The sequence below is a fragment of the Heterodontus francisci genome, chromosome X, assembly GCF_036365525.1.
Source record: "Heterodontus francisci isolate sHetFra1 chromosome X, sHetFra1.hap1, whole genome shotgun sequence".
Classification (NCBI taxonomy): domain Eukaryota; kingdom Metazoa; phylum Chordata; class Chondrichthyes; order Heterodontiformes; family Heterodontidae; genus Heterodontus; species Heterodontus francisci.
In genome coordinates, this window is record NC_090421.1 from 20,277,232 (window position 1) to 20,296,694 (window position 19,463).

The 19,463-nt window shown below is 49.4% G+C and overlaps 1 protein-coding gene across 5 annotated transcripts in view; it reads left to right on the plus strand.

Annotated features, from left to right (window-relative positions):
* Positions 1-6,320: 6,320 nt before the first annotated feature.
* LOC137358536 (cytoplasmic dynein 1 intermediate chain 2-like) overlaps positions 6,321-19,463 on the plus strand; it is a 122,227-nt gene continuing 109,084 nt past the window's right edge. Inside the window, exons 1-2 of one of the 5 annotated variants that reach the window (XM_068024469.1) lie at positions 6,321-6,394; positions 16,994-17,111. In XM_068024469.1, the coding sequence (XP_067880570.1) occupies positions 17,004-17,111 (108 nt within the window). In that variant the 5' untranslated portion in view covers positions 6,321-6,394; positions 16,994-17,003. Of the gene's footprint in view, positions 6,395-8,980; positions 9,079-13,063; positions 13,184-13,795; positions 13,880-16,993; positions 17,112-19,463 lie in introns of those variants that run through there. The other 4 variants (XM_068024470.1, XM_068024467.1, XM_068024468.1 and 1 more) reach the window with 4 other exon arrangements.

Consider the following 19,463-nt stretch of genomic DNA (forward strand, 5'->3'; position numbering starts at 1 on the left):
CACCCACCCCCTCCCAATCCTCCCTCCTCTCCATCCTCCCTCCCTCCACCCCCAATCGCCCTCCTCCCATCCTCCCTCCTCTCCATCCTCCCATCCTCCCTCCTCCCATCCTCCCTCCTCTCCATCCTCCAATCCTCCCTCCTCTCCATCCTCCCTCCATCCTCCCTCCTCTCCATCTCCTCCTCTCCATCCTCCCAATCCTCCCTCCTCTCCATCCTCCCAATCCTCCCTCCTCTCCACATCCTCTCAATCCTCCCTCCTCTCCATCCTCCCTCCTCTCCATCCTCCATCCTCCCTCCTCTCCATCCTCCCTCCTCTCCATCCTCCCAATCCTCCCTCTCCATCCTCCATCCTCTCCAATCCTCCCATCCTCCCTTCCTCTCCTCCTCCTCCTCCTCTCCAATCCTCCCTCCTCTCCACTCCATCCTCTCCATCCTCCATCCTCTCCATCCTCCCTCCTCTCCATCCTCCCAATCCTCCCATCCTCCTCCTCCATCCTCCAATCCTCCCTCCTCTCCATCCTCCCTCCTCTCCATCCTCCCAATCCTCCCACACCCTCTCCATCCTCCCTCCTCTCCATCCTCCCAATCCTCCTCCTCCATCCTCCCTCCTCTCCATCCTCCCAATCCTCCCTCCTCTCCATCCTCCCTCCTCTCCATCCTCCCACCTCCTCCTCCTCTCCATCCTCCCAATCCTCCCTCCCTCCATCCTCCTCCTCTCCATCCTCCCATTCCTCCCTCCTCTCCATCCTCCCACCTCTCCCTCCTCCATCCTCCCTCCTCTCCATCCTCCCTCCTCTCCATCCTCCCAATCCTCCCTCCTCTCCATCCTCCCTCCTCTCCATCCTCTCCAATCCTCCTCCTCTCCATCCTCCCAATCCTCCATCCTCCCATCCTCCCTCCTCCTCCTCTCCTCCCTCCCTCTCCATCCTCTCCATCCTCCCTCCTCTCCATCCTCTCCATCCTCCCATCCTCCCATCCCTCTCCATCCTCCCATCCTCCCTCCTCTCCATCCTCCCTCCTCTCCATCCTCCATCCTCCATCCTCCATCCTCCTCCTCTCCATCCTCCCATCCTCTCCATCCTCCCACTCCCTCCCTCCTCTCCATCCTCCCTCCTCTCCATCCTCCCAATCCTCCCCTCCTCTCCATCCTCCCACTCCTCCTCCATCCTCCCTCTCCTCCCTCCTCTCCATCCTCCCATCCTCCATCCTCTCCATCCTCCCACCTCCATCCTCCCATCCTCCATCCTCTCCATCCTCCTCTCCATCCTCCCAATCCTCCCTCCTCTCCATCCTCCCAATCCTCCTCCCATCCTCCCTCCCTCCTCCTCCCACTCCTCCTCTCCATCCTCCCAATCCTCCTCCTCTCCATCCTCCACTCCTCTCCATCCTCCCAATCCTCCCTCCTCTCCATCCTCCCTCCTCTCCATCCTCCCAATCCTCCCTCCTCTCCATCCTCCCTCCTCTCCATCCTCCCACCATCCTCCCTCCTCTCCATCATCCACCTCCTCCTCTCCATCCTCCATCCTCCCTCCTCCCAATCCTCCCTCCTCTCCATCCTCCCATCCTCCCTCCTCTCCATCCTCACCTCCTCTCCATCCTCCCATTCCTCCTCCTCTCCATCCTCCTCTCCTCTCCATCCTCCCATCCTCCCTCCTCTCCATCCTCCCTCCTCTCCATCCTCCCATCCTCCCTCCTCTCCATCCTCCCTCCTCTCCATCCTCCCAATCCTCCTCTCCATCCTCCCTCCTCTCCATCCTCCCAATCCTCCTCCTCCCTCCTCTCCATCCTCCCTCTCTCCATCCTCCACTCTCCATCCTCTCCATCCTCCCTCCTCTCCATCCTCCAATCCTCCCTCCTCTCCATCCTCCCTCCTCTCCATCCTCCCAATCCTACCCTCCTCTCCATCCTCCACTCTCCCATCCTCCCATCCTCTCCTCCTCCCTCCTCCCTCCTCTCCATCCTCCAATCCTCCCTCCTCCTCCTCTCCCATCCTCCACCCAATCCTCCCTCCTCTCCATCCTCCTCCTCCTCTCCATCCTCCCAATCCTCCCTCCTCTCCATCCCCTCTCCCATCCTCCAATCCTCCCTCCTCTCCATCCTCCCTCCTCTCCATCCTCCCAATCCTCACTCCCTCCTCTCCATCCTCCCTCCTCCTCCTCCTCCTCAATCCTCCCTCCTCTCCATCCTCCCTCCTCTCCATCCTCCCAATCCTCCTCCTCCATCCTCCCTCCTCTCCATCTCCCATCCTCCTCCTCTCCATCCTCCTCTCCATCCTCCCAATCCTCCCTCCTCCTCCATCCTCCCTCCACTCCTCCTCCTCCTCCTCTCCTCCTCCAATCCTCCCTCCTCTCCATCCTCCCTCCTCCTCCATCCTCCACCATCCTCCCTCCTCTCCATCCTCCCTCCTCTCCATCCTCCATCCCAATCCTCCCTCCTCTCCATCCTCCCTCCTCCCATCCTCTCCATCCTCCCATCCTCCCTCCTCTCCATCCTCCCTCCTCTCCATCCTCCCAATCCTCCCTCCTCTCCATCCTCCAATCCTCTCCATCCTCCCCAATCCTCCCTCCTCTCCATCTCCCTCCTCCCATCCTCCCAATCCTCCCTCCTCTCCATCCTCCTCCTCCCTCCTCCCATCCTCCCTCCTCTCCATCCTCCCAATCCTCCCTCCTCTCCATCCTCCCTCCTCTCCATCCTCCCAATCCTCCCTCCTCTCCATCCTCCCTCCATCCTCCCATCCTCCCCAACCTCTCCATCCTCTCCATCCTCCCCTCCTCTCCATCCTCCCATCCTCCTCCCTCCTCCACCTCCCCTCCACTCCACCTCCCTCCTCTCCTCTCCATCCTCCCTCCTCTCCATCCTCCCTCCTCCCTCCTCCTCCATCCTCCATCCTCCATCCTCACCAACCTCCCATCCTCCCACCTCCCATCCTCTCCATCCTCCCTCCTCCATCCCCATCCACCCATCCTCCCTCCTCTCCATCCTCCCTCCTCTCCATCCTCCAACCTCCCTCCTCACCACCTCCCCATCCTCCCACCTCACCATCCACCTCCACTCCCACCTCCACCTCCCATCCTCCCTCCTCTCCATCCTCCCTCCCTCCACCTCCCAATCCTCCCTCCTCCACCCTCCTCCACTCCATCCTCCCATCCTCCCCACTCCACCCTCCCACTCCACTCCTCCCCCAACCTCCCTCCTCACCACCCATCCTCCCTCCTCTCCATCCTCCCATCCTCCCAACCTCCCATCCTCCCACCTCTCCATCCTCCCACTCCCTCCCACCTCACCATCCTCCCTCCTCTCCATCCTCCCAATCCTCCCTCCTCTCCATCCTCCACCTCCTCCATCCTCCCAATCCTCCCCTCCTCCCACCCTCCACTCCCACCTCCCACCTCCCATCCTCCCTCCACTCCATCCCTCCATCTCCACCTCCCACCTCCCCATCCTCCCTCCTCTCCACCTCCCACCTCTCCATCCTCCCAATCCACCCTCCTCTCCATCCTCCCTCCTCTCCACCCAACCACCTCCTCTCCATCCTCCCTCCTCACCATCCTCCCAATCCTCCCTCCTCTCCATCCTCCCATCCTCCCTCCTCCCATCCTCCCTCCTCACCATCCTCCCATCCTCCCACCTCCCATCCTCCCTCCACTCCACCCTCCTCTCCATCCTCCATCCTCCAACCTCCCTCCTCTCCATCCTCCACCTCCTCCCTCCTCCCATCCTCCCTCCTCTCCATCCTCCCAATCCTCCCTCCTCTCCATCCTCCCTCCTCCATCTCCCAATCCTCCTCCTCTCCATCCCCTCCTCTCCTCCTCCCATCCTCCCTCCTCTCCATCCTCCCACCTCCCATCCTCCCATCTCCTCCTCTCCATCCTCCACCTCCCTCCTCTCCATCCTCCCATCCTCCCTCCTCTCCATCCTCCCTCCTCTCCATCCTCCATCCTCCCTCCTCTCCAATCCTCCCTCCTCTCCATCCTCCTCCATCCTCCTTCCTCCTCCATCACCATCCTCTCCATCCTCCTCCATCCTCCCTCCTCACCTCCATCCTCCCAAACTCCATCCTCCTCATCCCTCCTCCTCTCCATCCTCCCAATCCTCCCTCCTCCATCCTCCCTCCTCTCCATCCTCCCAATCCTCCCTCCTCTCCATCCTCCCTCCTCTCCATCCTCCCAATCCTCCCTCCTCTCCATCCTCCCTCCTCTCCATCCTCCCAATCCTCCCTCCTCTCCATCCTCCCTCCTCTCCATCATCCTCCCACCTCTCCATCCTCCTCTCCATCCTCCCAATCCTCCCTCCTCTCCATCCTCCTCCTCTCCATCCTCCCAATCCTCCCTCCTCTCCATCCTCCCTCCTCTCCATCCTCCCAATCCTCCCTCCTCTCCATCCTCCCAATCCTCCCTCCTCTCCATCCTCCCTCCTCTCCATCCTCCCAACCTCCCTCTCTCATCCTCCCCTCCATCCATCCTCCCAATCCTCCCTCCTCTCCATCCTCCCTCCTCTCCATCCTCCCAATCCTCCCTCCTCTCCATCCTCCTCCTATCCTCCTCCACCTCTCATCCTCCTCTCTCCATCCTCCCTCCTCTCCATCCTCTCCATCCTCCTCTCCATCTCCATCCTCCAATCCTCCCTCCTCTCCATCCTCCCTCCTCTCCATCCTCCCAATCCTCCCTCCTCTCCATCCTCCCAATCCTCCCTCCTCTCCATCCTCCCTCCTCTCCATCTCCTCCTCTCCTCCAATCCTCCCTCCTCTCCATCCTCCCTCCTCTCCATCCTCCCAATCCTCCCTCCTCTCCATCCTCCCTCCTCTCCATCCTCCAATCCTCCCTCCTCTCCATCCTCCTCCTCTCCATCCTCCAATCCTCCCTCCTCTCCATCCTCCCTCCTCTCCATCCTCCTCTCTCCATCCTCCCTCCTCTCCATCCTCCAATCCTCCCTCCTCTCCATCCTCCCAATCCTCCCTCCTCTCCATCCTCCCTCCTCTCCATCCTCCCAATCCTCCCTCCTCTCCATCATCCTCCTCTCCATCCTCCCAATCCTCCCTCCTCTCCATCCTCCCTCCTCTCATCCTCCCAATCCTCCATCCTCCCATCCTCCCTCCTCTCCATCCTCCCTCCTCTCCATCCTCCAATCCTCCCTCCTCTCCATCCTCCCTCCTCTCCATCCTCCCAATCCTCCCTCCTCTCCATCCTCCCTCCTCTCCATCCTCCCAATCCTCCCAATCCTCCTCCTCTCCATCCTCCCTCCTCTCCATCCTCCAATCCTCCCTCCTCTCCATCCTCCCAATCCTCCCTCCTCTCCATCCTCCCTCCTCTCCATCCTCCCAATCCTCCCTCCTCTCCATCCTCCCTCCTCTCCATCCTCCCAATCCTCCCTCCTCTCCATCCTCCCTCCTCTCCATCCTCCAATCCTCCCTCCTCTCCATCCTCCCTCCTCTCCATCCTCCCAATCCTCCCTCCTCTCCATCCTCCCTCCTCTCCATCCTCCCAATCCTCCCTCCTCTCCATCCTCCCTCCTCTCCATCCTCCCAATCCTCCCTCCTCTCCATCCTCCCTCCTCTCCATCCTCCCAATCCTCCCTCCTCTCCATCCTCCAATCCTCCCTCCTCTCCATCCTCCCTCCTCTCCATCCTCCCAATCCTCCCTCCTCTCCATCCTCCCTCCTCTCCATCCTCCCAATCCTCCCTCCTCTCCATCCTCCCTCCTCTCCATCCTCCCAATCCTCCCTCCTCTCCATCCTCCCTCCTCTCCATCCTCCCAATCCTCCCTCCTCTCCATCCTCCCAATCCTCCCTCCTCTCCATCCTCCCTCCTCTCCATCCTCCCAATCCTCCCTCCTCTCCATCCTCCCTCCTCTCCATCCTCCCAATCCTCCCTCCTCTCCATCCTCCCAATCCTCCCTCCTCTCCATCCTCCCTCCTCTCCATCCTCCCAATCCTCCCTCCTCTCCATCCTCCCTCCTCTCCATCCTCCCAATCCTCCCTCCTCTCCATCCTCCCTCCTCTCCATCCTCCCAATCCTCCCTCCTCTCCATCCTCCCTCCTCTCCATCCTCCCAATCCTCCCTCCTCTCCATCCTCCCAATCCTCCCTCCTCTCCATCCTCTCCATCCTCCCTCCTCTCCATCCTCCCTCCTCTCCATCCTCCCAATCCTCCCTCCTCTCCATCCTCCCAATCCTCCCTCCTCTCCATCCTCCCTCCTCTCCATCCTCCCAATCCTCCCTCCTCTCCATCCTCTCCATCCTCCCTCCTCTCCATCCTCCCTCCTCTCCATCCTCCCAATCCTCCCTCCTCTCCATCCTCCCAATCCTCCCTCCTCATGTCGTCACTTCCTCTGTTGTTTGTTTGCTTCATTCGGTGAGGTATTTGTCTCGGTTGCGATCTCCCTCCTCGATCTTCAGGTCAGTTTCTTTCCAGTTTATTCTCCGATAACGGGAGTAAACATTGATTTAAAAAAAACATATTGGTGTTTATTGTCTGAAAGGATCCTGCGTTTGTTCGGCCTTTATCTGAATCTCCTCATCTTTATAATGCAGGCCAGCGACTGTAACATTAAACATTAAATAATTCTCCTTCTTTATTTCTAATCCTATCTTTATTGATAAATGAAATGATTTATTTAATATTTGGGGTGGAAAGTGGCGGGCCCGCCTTTCTGTACTGATTGGTTCCTCCAGGAACGTTGCTGATTGCACGACGAAGCTGTCAATCACCGACCTTGCATTACAATAAAACCAAAATACTGCGGATGCTGGAAATCTGAAACAAAAACAAGAAATGCTGGAATCACTCAGCAGGTCTGGCAGCATCTGTGGAAAGAGAAGCAGAGTTAACGTTTCGGGTCAGTGACCCTTCTTCGGAACTGACAAATATTAGAAAAGTCACAGATTATAAACAAGTGAGGTGGGGGTGGGGCAAGAGATAACCAAGGAGAAGGTGCAGATTGGACCAGGCCACATAGCTGACCAAAAGGTCACGGAGCAAAGGCAAACAATATGTTAATGGTGTGTTGAAAGACAAAGCATTAGTACAGATTAGGTGTGAATACACTGAATATTGAACAGCAGCAAGTGCAAACCTGAAGAAAAACAACCTGAAAAAAACACAGTGGGTAAGCAAACTGAACAAACTAAGATGAAATGAAATAAATGCAAAAAAAGATTGTAAAAATATTAAAACATGTTTAAAAATAAAATAAAATTAAATAATTTAGAAAATAGAAAAATATAATAAAAAGGCCAGTCATGCTCTGAGGTTATTGAACTCATTGTTCATTCCGCAAGGCTATAGAGTGCCTAATCGAAAGATCAGGTGCTGCCCCTCGAGCTTGCGTTGATGTTCACCGGAACACTGGAGCAGACCAAAGACAGAAATGTGGGGGGTATGTTGAAATGGCAGCAACTGGAACTTCAGGGTCATGCTTTCGGACTGAGTGGAGGTGTTCCACAAAGCGGTCACCCAATCTGCGTTTTGTATCCCCAATGTAGAGACAACCATATTGTGAGCAACAAATACAATATATTAAATTGAAGGAAGTACCAGTAAATCTCACACATACATGGTTCCTTCATCTGTGCATTATATACACACTAGCATCAGCTGTTACATGCTGCAAGATGCACTCTGACCAATTGTTCAAGTAACTTCGATTGAATAATTCGCAAAAGTGCAGGCATTCGTGTTTAGTTTGTTTCAGGCTAACTGTTGTAGTATTGAGGAGCAGGTGGAAGGGACAAGGTGAAAGTTAACGACAGTTACAAACATCTTGGAATACACAGGCCAATGGTCTTTAATATCATTTCAAGCTGCTTCTTGTACTTAACAAAAACCAAATGAGGGCAGCAGGAGTCACATCTGGCAGAGGAGTTAGTCAGTCTCTTGTGGACTTGAGCTCTTCAGACAGGGAGTCACCTGTTCTGTTGTGGGGGAGGAGTGCGTGGGAATCCGTAGTCAGTGCCAACTGGGTACCATCTTCATCAGGGATCCTTGGGGAAACAAGGGTGGGTTCAGCATGATGTCATCGTAATGCCATGTCAGGATATTCACCCTGCCAGTGACTCAGACTGGTCACTTTACCCAACAGCACAGCGGGGTTTAACCTGTTCAATTGTGCCTGTGGATTCAATACCGAGAAATGCTTTCATCACTGTGTCATCAATCCAGCACAAGGAGAATGGTGACTCTCAAATATACTTCCAGCAGCCCATGTGTGTGTGTGGCTGTGTTAGTGCGGGAGGGCGCGGAGACTCAGCCTCTGTGTGTGTGTCTCTCTGTCTCGGGGTGTGTGTCTGTTAGGGACTCTGTGTGTGTGTGTGTGTCTCTGTCTTGGAGAGGGTGTTTGTGTGTGTCTGTCTGTCTTGAGGTGTGTGTTTGTGTCAGTGACTCTATTTGTGTGTGTATGGGTCTGTCTCAGGGTCTGTATGTGTGTGTCTGTCTGCCTGTCTCGGGGTGTGTGTCTGTCTGTCTCATGTTATTTGTGTGTGTTTCTATGGAATGTTCTCCTGTTCCTGCCAGAACCTCAGTCGCCTTTGCGCTGTAACTGTTGTCTCTTCATGTCCAGTTGTGCCTGAGGGTCAGGATTGGCTGGTGTATTTTCACACAGAGCAGCAGAGTGGGATGCTGGGGCAAGTCAGTGTGCCAGTAATGGGACTTCATTGGCTAATCTCCAGACTTTTTCCAGCTCCAATTTGGAGATGTGGGTGTAGCCTAACTCCTGTGTACCGTCCCTGAGTCCGACTTCGCTGGTCTTCACCAGCGTCAGCATCATTTCAAATTGAAAATGTAGTCTGGGCCCGAACAGCTCAGTTTCACATCAGGCAGTGCCTTCAAAGCATATGTTTCAATCAAGTTGCCTCTTACTCTTTATAAACAAGTGAGGTGGGGGTTGGGCAAGAGATAACAAAGGAGAAGGTGCAGATTGGGCCAGGCCACATAGCTGACCAAAAGGTCACGGAGCAAAGGCAAACAATATGTTAATGGTGTGTTGAAAGACAAAGCATTAGTACAGATTAGGTGTGAATATACTGAATATTGAACATCAGCAAGTGCAAACCTGAAGAAAAACAACCTGAAAAAAACACAGTGGGTAACAGACCTTGCATTTCCGGTTTGGTTTGTGCTGTTTTGACAGTGTCAGAGGCTGTTAATCAGTTTTCACACCCAGCAGTTTTCGTGACATTAAAGTGCGTGTATTTAAGAAAAGGGTTTATTATCTGCACCCAGCTAAAAGCCAGTGTAATTCTGCCCTCTAGTTTTCTTCCTGTAGCTGGTGCAGATGTGGAGGCAGGCTCCTCAAGAGCTTGTCCCAGTGACTGTGATGCTTGTGCCGCCCTTCCTCGGTGTCACGGCGTGATCGCAGTTTTTGTCAGCTGCATTCATGCAAGGTCAACCTCAGTCATGGAGGCATGAGGTTCTTCAGGTGCCTCAGTCAGAGGGGTCATTTCAGAACATGGGATCTCTTGGTCGGTGGCACCATCCACATCATCCCTTCCTGCCTTAGCCCTTTTATTGCCCTGCGACCAGCCTGCACTGACCAGGTGCGTGAGAACACCTGAATGTTTGTGTATACATCAATGCACCATCGCTGCTTCTGTTCATGCCAATTTGCTGCTCTTGTACCCAGTCAGTGAACTCTCCATGAGAGTGGCCACCCTTTCAATGGTGGAGCTCATATTCCAGAGACATTGCAGTGCTCATGTCATGAATGGACTCCTCCAATTTTGCATAAGGGACCGCACTGCCTCACAAAGCTCTGACAGATGTCCACACATTGCTGCTTTCACTGGCACCCACTTTGTATATGGCTCCCGAGGTTCAGTATCTCTCGCCGGGTAAGCCTGACTGGAGCGGTCCTCCGTCTTCCGATGGGAACTGCCCACGGCTGCCTCTGCTTCCATGTCCTGCTCGCGTGTGACATGATGCTCACTTTGTGCCACCTGTTTTAAAGTCTCCCGAGGCCCCTCAAACAAGGCAAAGGAATACATCCTTCATCTCAGCAGATGCTTCATCAGACATCCGTCAGCACATCAAGTGGCTTCAACTGGAAAAGTCTTCAAGTTGGAAGCCACTGAAAGGCACTTCCATGGATCACCTCTGTGGCGACCTCCAGCCATGTCACCTTTATTTGGCTGGCAGGCCTCCTCCTGCCACTATCCGGAAACAAAAATGTTCCTTGTCCTGGCTCACACCAGCTTTATCATGACCTCCAGGGAGGGGTAAGGGAACCTTGGGGCCGCAAGCAAAATGTCATGTTAATGATCTGAAAGCCTATTTCTTCAGGGGTGATTCTGTCTGGATGCATCCACTTTAAAAGCTGACGAGCACTCTTTAAATAGGGCCCTCACTTCGATCTCCTGCTTCCCGATCACGCCCACAGTCCGTAATTAGACCCTCCAATTGGTCACCTCCCACAACATGCTGACGCACACCACACGCCGACCTCCAGCAATAGGACCACCGACCAGTCTGACTATTTTGTTACTAAATGTAATAAATTTATGTGCATTGATTTTTTTAATATATATAAATTATTAATTCATGACAGAACCAAAAGTGTAGATATTTTCTTATTATAAACATTAATACTACCAGAATCATCGAAAGTTTACGGCACAGAAAGAGGCCACTTGGCCCATCGTGACTGTGCCGGCCGAGAAACATAAGCCACCCAGCCTAATCACATCTTCCAGCATTTGGTCCGTAGCCCTGCAGGTTACAGCAATTCAGGTGCACATCCAAGTACCTTTTAAATGAGTTGAGGGTTTCTGCCTCTTGTACTCTTTCAGGCCGTGAGTTCCAGACACCCACCACCCTTTGGGTGAAATATTTTTCCTCATTTCCCCTCTAATTTTTCTACCAATCACTTTAAATCTATGCCCCCTTGTCACTGACCTCTCTGCTAAGGTGAATAGATCCTTCACATCCACTCTATCCGGGCCCCTCACAATTTTGTACATCTCAATCAGATCTCCCCTCAGCGTTCTCTGTACCAAGGAGAACAACCCCAGCCTATCCAATCTTTCCTCATAGCTGCATTTTTCCAGTCCTGGCAACATCCTCATAAATCTCCTCTGTACCCTCTCTAGTGCAATTACATCCTTTCTGTAATGAGGTGACCAGAACTGCACTCAGTACTCAAGTTGTGTCCTAACCAATGAGTTATACAGTTCCAGCATAACCTCCCTGCTCTTGTATTCTATACCTTGGCAAATAAAGGAAAGGATTCCATATGTCTTCTTAACCACCTTATCGACCTGTCCTGCTACCTTCAGGGATCTGTGGACATTCACTCCAAGGTCCCTTACTTCCTCTATACCTCGCAGTACTTTCCCACAAATCATGTATTCCTTTGCCTTGTTTGACCTCCCCAAATGCATCACCTCACACTTCTCCATGTTGAATTCCATTTGCCACTTTTTTGCCCATCTGACCAGTTCATCAATATCTTCCTGCAGCCGACAGCTATCCTCCTCGCTATCTACCACAGGGCCAATTTTTGCATCATCTGCAAACTTCTTGATAATTCCCCCTACATTTACGTCCAAATTGTTAATATATACCACAAAGCAGGGGACCTAGTCCTGAGCCCTGCGGAACGCCACTGGAAACAGCCCTCCAGTCGCTAAAACAGCCGTCAACAATTAGCCTTTGTTTCCTGTCACTGAGCCAATTTTGTATCTAGCTTGCTACATTCCCCTGGATCCCATGGGATTTTGTTTAACCAGTCTGTCATGTGGGACCTTGTCAAAAGTCTCGCTAAAATCCATGTAGACAACAGTCACTGCAATACCCTCATCAATCCTCCATGTTAATTCCTCAAAAAATTCAATCAAGTTAGTCAGACATGACCTTCCCTTAACAAATCCGTGCTGACTATAGTTGATTAATCTGTGCCTTTATAAGTGACAGTTTATCCTGTCTCTCAGAATTGATTCCAATAATTTGCCCACTACTGAGGTTAGATTGACTGGTCTGTAATTATTCGGTCTATCCTTCGCTCCCTTTTTAAACAGAGGTACAACGTTAGCAATTCTCCAATCCTCTGGCACCACACCTGTATCCAGTGAGGACTGGAAAATGATGGTCAGACCCTCTGCTATTTCCTCCCTGGCTTCTTTTAACAGCCTGGGGTACATTTCATCTGGCCCTGACTCTTCCTTCTTATCTACAATATCTGCATCGTCCCCCTCTTGTATGAAGACAGACACAAAGTATTCATTAAGAACCATACCAATATCTTCCGCTCCTACACATAGGTTACCTTTTTGGTCTTTTATGGGCCCTACTCTCTCCTTAGTTATCCTCTTACTCTTAATGTATTGATAAAACATCTTTTGGTTCACCTTGATTTTGTTTGCCAATATTCTTTCATGCCCTCTCTTTGCTTTCCTAATTTCCTTTTTGATTTCACCCCTCCACTTTCTATACTCCTCTCGGCTTTCTGTAGCATTGAATTCTCGGTGTCGGACATAGGCTTTCCTTTTCTGCCTTATTTTACCCTCTAGGCTCCTTGACATCCATGGGGCTCTAGATTTGGCCGTCTCACACTTTTTCTTTGTGGGAACATGTTTACTCTGAACCCCTTGAATCTCCCCTTTGAATGCCTCCCACTGCTCTGACACTGATTTACCGTCAAGTAGCTGTTTCCAGTCCACTTCCGCTGAATCACTCCTCTTGAGTAAAATTGGCCTTGCCCCAATTGAGAATTGATATAGCAGTCCATATATTTTATTTGTTAAGAGTGTCGTTTTGTTCTAGAATTGCAGCATTAGCATGTCTGCTGTCAGTAGTGCTGCATTAAGACAGTGTTACTTTAAGAAGATGTAACTCTGTGAACGGTCATTTCGACAACATCTGCAGGGAGGAGTTCACTTGCATCGAATACAGTGGTAATATTGTAGTTAAATAAGATTTGCTTGAGTGAACTTGAGCATTTCTTATTTTGTTTGTCCCCTTCTGCACTCCTTGCATCATGTGCTTCTTCCCAGCTGAGAGGTTGGGTAGGTAACTGTGTCTTGGGTTTTTGTTGATACTGTTTTGTAATGGATACGTCAACACAACTGAGAGTGAAGGAGTGAACCCATATCTTACTGTCAGCTTGACCGACCTGTACCACCAGTTCGTCTCTAGCAGTGGGTTCTTCAAATGGATACAAGATTGACGCCCAGCAAGGGATTGAGAAAAATGCGAAGGTGGGTATAATTTGTGAAAAAGAAACAGGCAGTCGGGCTTAATGTCCTTAATTCTAATGGACCTCTCCTCCAGCGTTTGTATGCAGAATCCCCTTTTTTTTTTAATGTTGTAACTTAAATTTGTTTTAAAGTAACATATATTAAGTGGTATCTGAATTGAAGTTATTGGCTCCTTCTCATTTCTGAATTTTGCATGCTGAAATATTACATTTCTGTAAGCTGCCTATTCCTCAGTGCACTCAGTTGCGGGGGGAGGTCGTGGTGGAGAGAGCAGTTGCCAGGAATTATGACAGCACATGGTCCAGCAACCTTATGAAGATGGCAACCTTAAATGAAGCAACCAGCCTTAGTCTGGTGATTTTTATTAGTGGGAAGGGGTTGTACAAATACTTAAGGATACACCGTTACGTGTAATCCTGAAATGTTCCATTGAATCCATTTCTTGTTGAGTCTGCAGGAGACCTTCATTGCAAGGCTGATTTGGCACCAGAGCATGCACACATTGAAAGAGGGTGTGGAATAAATCGATTAATCATTGCTTTGTACTTTGCAGTGTTGACTGTGCAGTTCCTGTAGCACTGGGCATCTATTCAGCTCAGTTCATTTTCAGCAGGGTGGATGTGAAGGACGAGGTGTTGAAAAACTTTTGCCTCACCCATGTCAAAATGTGCTATCCAACTGTTCAGTTCAGTTAAGGTTTGAATTTTTAATTCGTATTTATAATGGACTGCAGTTAGTGTAGGGCAGATGCCTAGGATCTGAGGAGAGTCAGTGTGGAAGTTTGGATTCACATTCCATGAATGAGGAAAATGGATATTCAATGAAGTGTTGTACCTATGTGATGTGGCTGCTACACTTTGCAGATGAATGTGTGGTTTTAAGTGATGCAGTTTTTGAGGAGGGTATGTTTGAGAGTGTGACATGCTTTTCTGCAACTCCAATTTTCAACAAAACAAATTACAGTCAATCCCGTCTAATTCTCTCTCTCTATTTATCCACTCATCGATAGCTAGTGAGGGAATAGGGCTTGATTATCATGAGATCTTTCTCTTGAGTCATTTGCAATACAAGCTCTAACTAGGGTACTGTAACATTGAAGTTAGATGTACTTTAATTGTGCAACTAACCTTGTCCTATTAAAGATGGTAGCTATGTGACTCTGCTGTGGCTTTGCTCACACAAAATCAGGAAGTGGTTTCCCCTGGTATATTGGAATGCTGGAGGTGTAGGTATTGAGATCTGCAGCTTCTCGAAGGGCTTTGTAAGTTCCTAATGGTAGAACCGTGTAGCTGCAGTCATGACTGTGACAGAATGGTGATGCCCAGGTAGAGAGTGTGGAACATATCGAATTTAATATGTTATAGATGGGTGTTAATTTTAATAATAGCTGAACACAAAACGTGAAAAATAAAAAGGTGGGATATTAGGGTTCGGAAATTGTTCCTTATCTTTTGGCCAAAGCAATGTTTTATTCCCCTGCCCACAAGCATTTTCACAAATCTAAAATAGCCCCCACCTCTTCCCCACCCCCCATCCACATGCCCACAAGCAATCTGTCAAATCATAACCCATTTTTATGAGCAGTGAGTTCACTGATTTGATCGACTTGAAGTTTGCATGTATTCTTAATAATGCTGTTAATTCTGTTAGAATAGTTGATTTGCAAGAAAAAAGGGTGTGTCAGCATTGCAGCAAGTAGCCTGTAAATAGAAGGGCGTGGTGCCATATTAAATTATTCCAGGGCCTCAGGACGTTTCTCTTTAAAGGTAGTACTGCATCAGCATAGATTACTTTCCCTGCCATATGTCGTGCAGTGCATTGCACTTTTCATGTAATTTTTCTCAATGAGGATCAGTGAAATACAGAATTTATTTTTAGGACCAAGGGTTAACTCAAAATGAAGTCAAAAATGAATTCTACAATCCAAGAGGATGTGGTCCCAGTCTGTTCCTTACTGTTGCTATTTCACCTTATCGTGCATTGCCCAGTCCTTGCTTGCTCTGATTCCCTGGCTCTGAATAAATTGTTGTTGCAGCAAAAGTAATTTTTAAGTTGCGTGAATTTATATATGTGGAATTATTTCTGAAACTTGTATGATACAAGCTATACTGTAATATTCTTCCCTTTAATTTTTTAATGAAAATTACAGATAGATTTTAAGGGGAAAGATGCTGTATAATGTATGTACAGATTTGCCAATATCTATTGTGTGAAGTGAATGGGTCAGTGAATGTTTAAAGGGTGTGGACATTGCTGAGCCTTGAATTGTCGGCTGTCACTGAGCTGTTTCTGTCTAATTACCCAATGTCACTTGCAGTTTCCTGTGCACGGATGAACCTCTCATTGAACTGTATAATAAATTCATTTTGTAAAACAGTAATTCAAACAATCTTTCTTTGATGCTCTGAAAAAAATGCATAAGCAGTAAAGCACATGAATGCATTCAGGGAATGGAGCCAAAACTGAAGTCAAATCCAACAATATATTCATAAAGGCGTGCTCATTACAAATAACTATGACAGTGACTCATACCAAGCAACCAAGCCCAACTCATACACTGACTCAGAAAGTGTGCCCCATTCTGTAGTCATAGAATCATACAGCACAGAAGGAGACCTTTTGGCCCATTGTGCCTATGCTGGCTCTCTGGTGGAGCTATCCAATTATCCCACTCACCCATTCTTTTCTTATAGGCCTGCAATTTTCTCCCTTTCAAGTATTTAATCAATTCCCCTTTGGAAATTATTGAATCTGCTTCCACTGCCCTTTCAGGTAATGTGACCCAGATCATAAACACTCACTGCATTAAAAATCTTTTTTCCTCATTGGAAACAGTTTCCCCTTACTTACTCTATCAAACTGTTCATGCTTTTGAACACCTCAATCAAATGTCCCCTTAACCTTTAATGTCAGGAGAACAATTCCAGCTTCTCCAGTCTCTCCACTTATCACTGGTAAATCTCCTTCGCGCCCTCTCTGAGGCCTTGCCATCTTTCCTAAAGTGCGGTGCCCAGAATTAGACACAATAGCCAAAACTTTTGAATTTTTACAAGAATTCAAGAGAAAAGACTGGTTCAAGCAGAACACAGAAATCAAACAGGGATTTAGCACTGAGACTGATATCCTGACCAATATTTATCCCTCATCCAACATCAGTAAAAGCAGATTATCTGGTCGTTATCACATTGCTGTTTGTGGGATCTTGTTGTGCACAAATTGGCTGCTGTGTTTCTTGCATTGCAACAGTGACTAAGCTTCAAAATACTTCATTGGCTGGAAAGCACTTTGGGACATCCTGAGGTTATGAAAGGTGCTACAGAAATGCAGGTTCTTTCTTTCTGATCATTCAAAGTAACTAAATCCACCAGGCCACCTGACCTGCCCCTTGCATTGGACCAGGCATTTGTGGGAATGTTAAAATGCTCTGTCAGTGCTCTGGGACTTGAAGGACTGTGACTCAGTGCCACTGAAATCATAGCAGCTGTGTAGAAGTTCACTAATTTCTCTACTTCCTCTCTAACAAACATGAGGTATACTTGGGTTCAGCAATGGAGACATGCTGGGCTCAGATGTAAGTTTTCAGTGACTTGATTCTATTTTTGTGTTTCCATTTGATATGAAGACGAGAATGTTGCCACCACTATGTTGCTTGTGGTGCACCATTACTAGCCCTGTGGGGGAATAGAGAATGTTGTCACACTATCTACTCATTACCACTATTGTGTTAAAAGGACTGCAACCTGCACCACAGTTTGGGACAGAGCAGCTATGATTTATTAGCTAGCTGACACAATTTCTTTCTATTTTCAGGTGCCCTACTATGGCAGACAAGAGTGAACTCAAAGCTGAGCTGGAACGCAAAAAGCTACGGTTAGCGCAGATCAGAGAAGAAAAGAAGAGAAAGGAGGAGGAGAAGAAAAGGAAGGATGTGAGTCTGTACATTATTGGCCAATCTAGTGAAATCCAAACAAGCACTGTTTATGTTTGAGAATATCCTCATTAAGATGAGATGCAATGGTATAGTGCCCAGGTCACACACATTAGAGCTTTTTTTAAAATTTATTCTTTCATGGGGTGTGCGTCGCAGGCCAGGCCAGCATTTATTGCCCATCCCTAATTGCCCTTGAACTGAGTGACTTGTTCGGCCATTTCGAGGGCATGTAAGAGTCAACCACATTGCTGTGGATCTGGAGTCACATGTAGGCCAGACCAGGTAAAGACAGCAGATTTCCTTCCCTAAAGGACATTAGTGAACCAGATGGGTTTTTACAACAATTGACAATGGTTTCATGGTCATCATTAGACTAGCTTTTAATTCCAGATTTATTAATTAAATTCAAATTCCACCTTCTGCTGTGGTGGGATTTGAACCCGAGTCCCCAGAGAAATACCCTGGGTCTCTGGGTTACTAGTCCAGTGACAATACCAGTACGCCACCGCCTCCTATGCCCTCCACCGCTGCCCTATGTTGCCTCAATGCATTTCACAACCAACCTTGAAATAGTTGCACCTACAAAATCTGTCCTCTGACTGAGGTTGTCAGTGTACTGATAAATAAATCAGAATGGTTTAATGTTCTTGACTCCTTTTAATGGGGTTTGTAGCTACACTGAATTCTTTATCTGAACGTTCCAGGATGCAGTGCTATATTGATTGACCTTATTTTTGAATATTTGTGTGAGATGTACTCTTTTCCACCTAACTCAGAGAATCATGCAGCACAGAAAAGGTTAATTCGGCCCATTGGGCAGGATTTTCACCCCATGTCGGGGGCGAGTACGGAGACATGCAAGTGTGAAAATTGGTGCCGTCGGCCTTCGTGCCAGTTTGCTGCCTCATCCTGACAGTCAACGATTTTGCTCAGGAAGGCAGAAGGCAGCACCCGCAAACCTGCCTGATTCAAAGTATTGGCCAGTTCAGCTTGCTAACAAGTTTGTTGTCAGCTCATTAAGAGCCAGTTTGGAATTTTTGTGGGGGTATGCAGGTTACACGAGGGATTAGAAACAGTCCAGGTGGAAGGAGGTGGCAGAACAGCGGGGAGCCAGTCATGGCCGTGCTATTCTATTAAGTGGGCCCATAAAAGGGTGCACGGCTGACGGGCACTCATCCATTGGCACACAGGTGCCACTGGGTTAGCAGAGCAAGTGGTCTGTGCGTGCCTGGACAGAGGAGTGGGTCGTTACTCTCCAGGGATTGCAGGGCCATTGGGGTGGCGGGAGTTGTTCCAGTAAGCATTGTGAGTGCAGCTGACAGCAAGCAAGTTAACAGCTGGAGATGGGATTAAGGTACTCGGAGATAGGGACGAATAGCAATGAGGAGCAACACCCTCAGGAGCAGATGCAACACCCCAGGCATGTGGAGGGCAGAGGAGAGGAATGAGGGGCAGGAAGGTAACAGTGGCCATACCCTCAGCGTCGAGTGTACCGTCAAAGAAACAGCTACCTGGACATGTCAGAGAATCAATGCTGCAGGAAACTGTGCCTATCCAGACAAATGGTGACTGCGATTTGTGTCCTCATTGAGGAAGACCTCAGACCTCACAGTAGAGTCATAGAAAGTTTACAGCACAGAAAGAGGCCACTTGGCCCATTGTGTCTGTGCCAGCCAAGAAACGTTCCACCCATTCTAATCCCACCTTCCAGCATTGGTCCGTAGCCCTGCAGATTGCGGCACTTGAGGTGCATATCCAGACTCCTTTTGAGTGAGTTGAGGGTTTCTGCCTCAACTACCTTTTCACGCAGTAAGTGCCAGACACCCACCACCCTCTGGCTGAAAAGGTTTTTCCTCATCTTCCCTCTAATTTTTCTACCAGTCACTTTAAATCTATGCCCCCTTGTCACTGACCTCTCTGCTAAGGTGAATAGACCCTTCACATCCACTCTAACCAGGCCCCTCAAAATTTTGTACATTTCAATCAGATCTCCCCTCAGCCTTCTCTGTTCCAAGGAGAACAACCCCAGCCTATCCAATCTTTCCTCATAGCTGCATTTTTCCAGTCCTGGCAACATCCTCGTAAATCTCCTCTGTACCCTCTCTAGCGCAATTACATCCTTTCTGTAATGAGGTGACCAGAACTGCACTCAGTATCCAAGTTGTTGTCTAACCAATGAGTTATACAGTTCCATCATAACCTCCTTGCTCTTATATTCTATACCTCGGCTAATAAAGGCAAGGATTCTATATGCCTTCTTAACCACCTTATCGACCTGTCTTGCTACCTTCAGGGATCTGTGGACATTCACTCCAAGGTCCCTCACTTCCTCTATACCTCGCAGTATTT